At 37.7% G+C, this 10000-nt stretch overlaps 1 protein-coding gene across 2 annotated transcripts in view; it reads right to left on the bottom strand.

Moving 5' to 3' along the window:
• The window catches only part of LOC306994145 (NACHT, LRR and PYD domains-containing protein 3-like), a 56839-nt gene that overhangs the window by 7978 nt on the left and 38861 nt on the right, over nt 1-10000 (bottom strand). For both annotated transcript variants that reach the window (XM_079604503.1, XM_079604502.1), the window contains exon 8: nt 9496-9672. In XM_079604503.1, coding sequence (XP_079460629.1) covers nt 9496-9672 — 177 coding nt within the window. The remainder of the gene's footprint in view (nt 1-9495; nt 9673-10000) is intronic.

Raw genomic sequence — 10000 nt, 5'->3', positions numbered from 1 at the left:
GTGTTGCTGACTAAGTCACAGTCGATGACAGGGTTAAATTGTAATTTTTTGTAATTGATTGAAGCGTTCACACTTCAGATCTAGTTTGTTTTTATAATGTGTCTGTTATTAGAGGCATTGTTGAGAAATCATGGGCCCTATGACCTTCCAACCACACCAATAACAATCAGTTAAACATTTTTTAATTTTAATAGCAGGTCTGCCTCTGCTTTAGAATTTGCATTATCAATTTGTGACTGTAGCCATTCATGTGTACGTTACAGTGTTTTCCCATGAGTTGGTAATGTGTACTGTCATCATGGGATCAGCTTTGCCATCCTATGTGTGTGAAGCTGTCTGGATCTGTCCAGTGTGATGATGGACAATAGATCATTAGTGAAGTGTCACTTTTGGGCTCTATGCCATCTTTATCTTCCTATGTGTAGTGTTCAGCGGTAAATGGAGGTGTGTGTTCAGTGTTCATGCCTAAGAGATGGGTGGAATCAAATATGACAATTGTGTTGTAAATTTGGATCCAGTTCTAACTGGGAGGCCTTAGTTATGCAGTAGTGTTATTGTGATGTGTGAGTGGCCTCGAGTTGTCTTTTCACCCATCTCCCGAGTCTCAGGTTATGTTCTAACAATCTCGTCCTGCTTCGGTGCAGGTGGAATCCGGCCCGTCCTGGCGTCCATCCTCCAAAGGGATTTCAGTGTTAAACCTGAGACGGAAACAAATGCAGAGAAAACCACAGTTAATTCAGATATTTTCAACAGTTTCAAATTTTAATTCCTGTTTTCACATGAAACCGAGTTTCATTGACCAGGTCTGAATTGTTGCTGTTTCAGGACAATGTGTGACACCTAAAGCTGCTCTTGGTTCAGTCTTCACAGTCTGCTTGTGTCATGAGCATTAGAGATCCCAGTTCTGCTGGGGAAATCTTCTGGATCCATCTGAGTTTTTATCACTCATATTGTCATTTTAAGTTGCTCTCATTACAATCAGATCTGTGGGCAGAAATTTGTTCACCTGGATCGGTATTGCCTATTTATGGTGTCATTCACACATTTGGTTAGTGCAGATATTTTTTTACCTGCAAGAAACTGTAGTATCTGTCTGCTGTTTAGCATTTCACACCCTCCTCGTAAATGTACTTCTCTGATCAGATTAAATTTTATTTGGCTGTTACCTGTGCCACACTTATTTGCAAACGTAAAGTATTTGTTTTTTCAAAAGGCGATTATTTTTATCCGGCCCTTGCTCTGTACGTTCTCGTGTCAATACATTTGATTATGAAAAGATATTTGGTTCAGGCTGGCTGACAAAATATATATGTTCACCGTTTCTCTTTTTATATTTCAAATGCCTATTCTTTCATTTTTAGTCTCTTTGAGGACTACGTGAAGGCAAAATTACTATTTTAATATTTAATTATTCTCTTTTGACTCTTTAATAACATTTTACCCGCTTAGACTAGGAAACTATGTCGCTTTGAGGTCCTTACCCAGTAGGTCTCCGACACAAGTGATCAGTCCTGAAGATCAGGAGCAGAGGCAATGGCTACATATCTAGGATTTTGCCGTAATCCCTACATGCAACAATCAAAGATACATTCAGTAGCCCTCAAGGATGCCCTTCAGGAACTTAATTCAACGGTTTTACTTTAGTAGGTTTTGGCCACCATTAAAGACGCCAGTAGATTAACTTTACTTCTTCTTTAATGGCTTTGGATTGGCCAAGCCCGTGATGGTTCACGTGCACTTACTTACAGTAACATTAAATTAGAACAGAAGTCATCGGAAGCGTCCAAGCTAGATTAATCGACCAGCCTCTAACTGGTCCTAGACGGACTCACTCATCCTCCCACCCAAGCAGCCTGCAAACTTCCTGATATCAGTTTTTAGCCGTCGCTAAACTCTGAAGCAGCCTTGTGGTAACATACGAATCCGTCAATCTTATTTGGGAAAAACAATCTCGGAGTCATTTAGAATTAATTCAAACGTAACAATGCATACATTTTGTTCAAGATTCAGAGTTACTGAACCCTAATGCGCGACGTTTTCTGGAACTTTGAATATGAGTGTTTTGTTGTTTCAGGATTTTCAAATTCATTCTTGTGTTACAAATTTGAAAATTAACAATTATTTCATGCTTTTTAATCTCATCTGTGTTAAAGTTCAAGCTTTCAAATGTAATATAGAGTTTTTCAAGATTAGTTTAGGTTTAGTATAGGATATTAATGCTTTCAATGTAGTTTTGGGCCTAATGGTGGGCCAGAGGCATAAAGGGTTAAGCGTTTGGAAGCAGCATAGACATAGCATTTAGCTTAGCCTAGATCTGATTTCTAGCCTGTGTAAATCATGTCACCTTGTTTTTCCAAACTTTCTTTGCTTTTCATAAACAATTCATCGACCTGCCTTTTTATTTATAAAATCACGCATTTTTCGATCGTTTACAACTTAGATAGTCTTTTTCTGTTGTTTGCTCATTCTCTTCATGTGTTGCTGGTTTGTTTACAAGCCAATACAACAATGGCAAAGACATGCTGCTGATTTTAAAACTTTTAGGGTTTATTTTTTCGGTTCTTCGTCGAGTTATTCATTATTTGGAAGATGTTATTCCAATTTTAGGTTTCGTTTCTTGTTGCTTAGGCAAACAAGGAGATCTTTCAAATCTATACAAGCGTTTTCATTCTTCATCTGATGCGCTGTCGCGTGTTTCTAGACAAAGAGCGTTCCGGCCCGTAATAATGCAAACATTTTCTCAACACTTTTAAAAAGGTAGAAAAAGTTGAACTTACCACAGCGGCGGAAGAAAGAGAAGATGTTCAAACCTCTGTGTTGATTTTAGCATTCCATTTTGCTGGAAAGAACTTTGCTCGCGAAATCCATCTGAGAATCACGTCGGGGTCACCACTGTAAAAGCCGGCTATTCGGCCCAACTTCCGGTTTCCAAATAGCCGGTAAGGAACGCGCGTGTTCAAGTCTCTCCAGCGTTTTAAAGGAATTTTGGTTAAATAAGACACAGGTTCTCATATGCAATTATCTCGTTTTAATCTGACTCCATGAATTAAATAAAAGTTCAATGTGCAATAAGGTTATGTTTACACTTAAATAGTTACAACATGATGTAATGAGAATTTAAACCATTTGTACCAGCATAAATGTTACCTGAGAGAGAGAGAGGGAGAGGGAGAGGGAGAGGGAGAGAAAGAGAGAGAGAGAGAGAGAGCAAGAGGGAGAGGGAGAGAGACCCTCTCCCCAGCTTGGCATCCAAAGACAAGAGAGTGAAGAACATTTGCCGTCCAGTTTTGTCATTTCTCCCCCCACCGTGTCCCCAGCACCCAGGTGTGAAACATTCAAACTGACCAATCAGACCATCACAATTTCCTCCATTGTCCCAATCACTGCTATGCTGGAAATGTCTTAATGAAAAGAAAGTGTCTTTGTTGCATTGAAATAATCTTGGATTATTTCCAACCTTACAATATAAAAAAATTACATAAGCCTATATTTCACATAGCCCTATAGTTATACATATTTATTCACATGCAATAATATGAATGAAATATGTTTTATAGGCTAGTTAGGATTAGGAAAAGAAAATCGATTATTCTTGATGGAATTCTTTAAGCGCAAGACGAATGAACACTTCTGCATGCGCGATGTGTTCTGAGCTGCGCACTCAAACAACGAGCCGCCTCTCACATAGTGCACGGACACACACACACAGCACTATATCTCACAATTATCCTTAGTTAATTTATATCACAATAAACATCAGAAGAATTGTTGTTTCAACCACAGAAAGACGTCAGTACACACATTTTTTCAAGTTCTAATATCCCCGTAAACACAGTCGATTGTCTTCGGTTGAGAAATAAAAATACTCGCTGCCACCATTAACCCCCTGGGGTCTGAGGTGTTTTCTGGGTCCTGGAGGTGTTCTGACATGCTCTAACATTTGTGCTTATTTCTGTTACTTGTGACATTTTCATGACTAAAGTATTATTACACTGCATTCATCACAAACTCTGCTACAATAATATGTCAGCAGCATGTATGTAAAAGTTTGTAGTTTTGAGATAATAACATGTATGCGTGGTTTGTGAAAATGACCAAAAAAAAAGTCACTGAAATAATGTATTGAAACACAAACTAATTATTTCTTCGCAAGGCTTTTGAAAATTGTATCACGTAGCCTAGAATATTTGCTCCAAAACTATGTGAAAATCATCCTGAATACTCATTCAGATAAGACAATATATTGATTTAAAATTTGTATGACCTGTTTTGTGTAAGAAAGCTTTATGCGAGGAGGCGTTAACCACCCTGAATATTGAGTGTTTCACACATGAGAAAAGACAAATACCCTCCCATAATGGCCCTATTAGGAGCTCTCAGGCACTATCATTACATTACCTTGCACAAAGAATGAGGAGATTTAAAAAAGAACGGCTTTTTGATTGTTTGAATTTATTTACAACACAACATCATCCAAAGATACACAACAAATGGCAAAAAAGCACATTATTTAACACACTGAACTAAAGACAGAGACTTAACCAGTCACACACCTTTCCTTTCCTGAAACATAGTGCATACCTGTCATTTCCAAGGTGTTTGATTTTTCACTTTACCTCCTCATGCTCATGTTGAAGTCAGCAGGACGGGTAGCTACCTAAAAAAATATATATATAAAAAAGCTGTGAACATGCTGATATCAAGAAGAAACCAGGGCTGCATGATTGTGGGAATACATTTTAGATTTCTGGTGAAAATTCCTTTTTAAAATTTACAAAATACACACACACACACACACATATATATATAAATATATATATATATATATATATATATATATATATATATATATACATACATATATATATATATATATATATATATATTTGTTGTGCCTTGTAGGCATATACCTGCAGGGCTGAATCAAATAATAAAAACAATAGTATAGCAGGCATAGTTAAAAGGGAACACTTCAGTAACACTACACTAGAGAAAAACATATTGATTATCATATGTTACTTCAAATGTTTACAATTGATATGACGTTATGAAATGAGATTGGAGTAAAATCATGGTGCGTTTTGCTTTTCAAACGCACGTCGCGCGACTAACTCAAACTCTCACAGCGCGTGCAGGGAACATTCACTGAAGCATCGAGCAACAGTTCAATGGCAATGTGAAGTTTATGCAACAATAACACTAACTAATATCATTCAGGATTATTTCTTACCTTAAAATCGTTCTTGTCTTCAAATCGCGATCTTCTTCTTCAGATGTAAACCCAATAATCTCACAGCATGTCTTCCAAACTCGACGACTGCAGAGGACTGATAAAGTTTGCCGCTTTGTTGTTGAGGTAATGGGGGCGTTCGCGCGACACATGGACGATTTGCATCTCTATATGTTTTGCGCGTGTGGGTGTGGTCACATTAAAACTAATGAGGAAGGGTTAGAGAAACTGAATATCTTGTTGGTTTTATACAAATTACTTAAACAGAGAATATTTGTTTTCGTTTTGAATCAGATCATTTAAAACTACACACTTAAATGATTATAAATATATAGAGCTCACAAATGTGTGACAAGTATTCGCTGAGTTTTTTTTATGTTTAGAGACATGCTCAAGAAAAAAAAGTTCACGAGACGGAGAGGCAGAAAGCACACCCTGTTTAATTTCTTTATTTTACAAAAGCACAACGTTTTGTTTTGATTGTAAGTGGACACATACAAAAGTAGACATCTCACAGATTCTTTTTTCATTCTTATTAAGTCTGTATGACCACAAATGACGGAGTATTTTAAGTTTATTCAGCTGCTATGTGAAAAAAAACGCGCAAATCACGCCGGCGTGATTGCCGACCCCAGGGGGTTAATGATGATCAAAAAACAAAGGAAAAAGAAAATAACTCACTGAACTTTTGTAACTTTAACTAACATTTTATATGCCCGTTTTTCGGTGCTGACTGCTCTAACGGCAACATGAGTCTGTGTAGCCGCGACCTTAAGATGCGTTCCCAGTCATACATCCTTTATCCTTACTTTCGTTATTTTTTAAAACATTTAAACATTTTTTTCTGGATTTCTTGATCTTTATATGATTTTTATTTTATTCATATGCTATTCGTTTTTATAAAAACAAAATTCTGCAGACGAAAAAAAAAACTATCCTGTTAATTCAGAAAAGCAGAGATAGCTACCTATAGCCTACAAACATGACATTGGTAAAATTAAGTTTTATTGCAAACGGATGAAGAAATTTCTTTGATTTGAATCTCTCATGCACGCGTTTGGAGTTTACAATGTTGGCAGCTCCGTTACAGGCTATATTGGAAGCGTTATATTTGCTTTAAATAAAAAAAAATAACAAAAGAAACTAAATAATATGCAAATATAACTTTTAATGACTTATATGTCTCTAAATAATTAAAGCTATCATTTTTATTTCGTAAACGGCTTAAGGAACTCTAAGACCAAAAAGGAGAAGGAAAAAAAACAGGTTTTTGCTCATGCAGCACGAAAAAAATCGATTTTAATTCCTAATTTTAGACAAATAATAAATATAGTATAGTTTAAATACAAGTTTAAAAACAGCGCTACATATACGGAAATTAAACTGATCATCATTAAATTAGGCAATAGGTAGGCGTACCGCTGAAAAAGAAAGAAAGAGAAACATCGGACCTTATGAAAAACAAATAGGCTAGACACCTTGCTATAACATCAACATGCATTCACCAGTACATCACCAGATTCTCTTCAGTTCAGTTATATTTAACATTTCTCCTCGCGAAACGAAATCCGTTTCAAACATGCGATAGAACAGTGTGGAAATTATTAGCAACACTAACATAACAGCAAAGCTAATGTTTTATGCTCGTTTAAGCTCAAACTAACCAAAGTAAAACCTTTAACATTTCAATCATTAAATGAAACTAATTAAATCGCAGGCTATCATTAGATAAAGTGCAGCCAAACTCAACATGACTTTTTAACGGTGTATGTCGGTAGCGTGGTATCCGCGGGGCGTGTTGGGGGCGGGGCTTGGGTAGACGATATTATCGGATATCGCGATATTTTTTAAGGCGATTATTGATAAAATATTTTTTACATATCGCCCAGCCCTAGTGTGTGTGTGAGCATGCGTGTGTGTGTGTGTGTGTGGGTGTGTGTGTGAGAGAGAGAGAGAGTGTAAATGAGTGTGAGAGAGAGACAGTTAGTGTGTGTTTGTGTGTGTGTGTGTGTGTGTGTGTGTGTGTGTGTGTGTGTGTGTGTGTGTGTAAATGAGTGTGAGTATTATTTCTTGATAACACACCGTTGCTAAGGATAACACACCGTTGCCATGAAAAATAGAGCGTTGCCATGGACACGGAGTTCTTTAACGGAAGTTTTTAAATCAATATTTTGTGTCAAATTCTTGATTTATTTGGTAGGCAGCCATGTAATAAGCAGGATAATGTATAGCGAGGCGGTTGTTATAGCGAATACACTCCGCTCTGCGTCGGCTCCCGTTCAGCCTGACGGTGTTGTTTTCGCTATAGGCCTTATTCGCAAACACCGGAAGTAGCGAACCGCGGCCATATTGTTGACATGACATCTGTCCTGCCCGTGGCCGCACGCAGATTTTAGTTGAGGGGAGCCGTAGCCTAATGGCTTCATCTCGTCGGTATCAAGAGAAGATAAGCTCGATTGGCGTGGACTCATATCAAATAGACCCAATAGCCTTAAGTAAAGATTCGTCCTTATTGCCAGCCGTAACTTATCCGGATATTTATTCAGAGCTGCCAACTCTCGCGCATTCACCGTGAAGCACACTTTTCACACGCTCTCACGCCACACATCCATTTTCTCACGCACAGAAAAATCGCGACGCAAAGAGGACACGGAGACCAACAGACTAGACAGAGCACTTATGATCTAAAACATCTCAGCTCTCAGGTTCTGTCACTTTTATTACGAAATTCAAACAATAAATACAGTTTTGGCATTTGTAAATGTGACGCGACAGATCCCTAGCGGCACGTGAACCGATCATCTCTAACGTTAGCTAGTAAATAAACACAAATGAACAATGTTGAAAGATACAGTACAACTTACCGAAATCTATATACATAATATCGACCAATCAATCAAACAAACAAAGGGGTCAATAAAACAGCTGGAGAACAATTATGTCACATAACATTTAGCCTAAGCCATTTGATGACCATAATTTGGCTAGAAAAAAAGAGATATAGAGAGTATTTTGCTAAATATGTGTACTTTATTACATATTATATTTTTACTTATATCATTAAAGTTATTATAATAAAAAAACGCATATCTCTCTCTGTATGTTTACAGCATTAGGTGAGTTGTTTTTTTCTTGAGAAAAATGAATGCCTATCTTGTGTAGCCTACCTAATATTTATCCAAATGAGTCAATATTAAATCAAGCCACAAGTCTCTCCTGCGCTGGCTCACTCCTCTGTCTCCTTTCCTTCACGTTTTCTGACAGTCGGTATCGCATTAAAACTAACTTCTTCTTCTTGTTGTTGTTAGAACAGCCGTGTATTACACAACACACCATCACGCTGTTTAAAAATAAATAAATACAGCGATAATACCATGGATAATACCGACCATGCCTCGCTTGTCAATTGACAGACTGACAGTTGCCGTGGGTTCTGTCAACAACATGGCCGCCGCGAACATCGATGACGTAGATCGAATAAGACCTATAGCAACCGCCTCGCTGTACATTATCCCTTACATACACACACACTGCCGTTCAAAAGTTTTGGATCAGTACGATATTTAATGTTTTTAAAAGAAGTCTCTTCTGCTCACCAAGGCTGCAATTATTTGATTAAAAATACAAAAAACAACAAAAAACAAACAGTAATATTGTGAAATATTGTGACAGTTTAAAATAACTGTGTTCTATGTGAATATATAGTAAAGTGTAATTTATTCCTGTGATCAAAGCTGAATTTCCAGCATCATTACTCCAGTCTTCAGTGTCACATGATCCTCCAGAAATCAGTATAATATGAATATTTGATGATCAAGAAACATTAATTATAATTATCAATGTTAAAGGGACAGTTTACACTAAAATGAAACCTCTGTCATCATTTACTCACTCTCATGTTGTGCCAAACATGTATGGATTTCTTCTGCCGAACACAAAAGATGATATTTTGAAGGTTTGGTGAGCACTGACTGAAAGAGTGTCTTCTTCTGTGTTCGGCAGAATAAAGGCAGTCCTGCAGGTCTGGATGACGTGAGGGAGAGTAAATAATGACAGATCTTAAATGTTTGCCTGAACTATGTTTTTCAGAAGGCCGACTCCTTGAGATTGATATTGTAACAAAGTAAATCAGTAAATGTTTTCCTCCACGCAGCTCTACTACAGAGCCTTTCCACATCTCTCTCCCCTGTACACTTGAATATGGTGAGACTGAAACACACACACATATATTCACAGGATGAGATGAATCTTATTGCTCCACATACCCGAGTGTGTTCAGTGTGCAGTTTGGATCCTTCAGTAGATCAGAGAGCATCTTGAGTCCTGAGTCTCCCAGGGGATTGAAGCCCAGATGCAGATCTCTCAGGAGTGAGGAGGGGTTTGAACTCAGAGCTGACGCCAGATAACCACAGCCTTCTCCTGTCACCTCACAGCCCCATAATCTACAAACACACACAGAAACAATGAAGATATCTGAGACTGTGACATCAGAACTCACAACTAAAGCTTGTAGATTTTGTATAGGCAGCGGTTATTTGTAATGCTGTTATTATCAGATGTAGGAAGCAGCGACAAGCTCTCTCCAACTCTGTGAATCTGGGTTTAATTAGTCTAGTCTTGTCACCTTTATTTAGCACTTTTACTCTCTCTGTGCTTTTCCCCATTTCAACTGCACTATAACAACCTGTGTGTGTGTGTGTGTGTGTGTGTGAGAGAGAGAATGAATGAGTGTGTGTGTGAGTGTGTGTGCGTGAGAGAGAGAATGAGTGT

The sequence above is a fragment of the Phoxinus phoxinus genome, assembly GCF_949152265.1.
Source record: "Phoxinus phoxinus genome assembly, chromosome: 25".
In the NCBI taxonomy this organism is placed as follows: domain Eukaryota; kingdom Metazoa; phylum Chordata; class Actinopteri; order Cypriniformes; family Leuciscidae; genus Phoxinus; species Phoxinus phoxinus.
The sequence above is the reverse complement of the archived record's forward strand: the minus strand, read 5'-3'. Positions and strand labels throughout refer to the sequence as shown.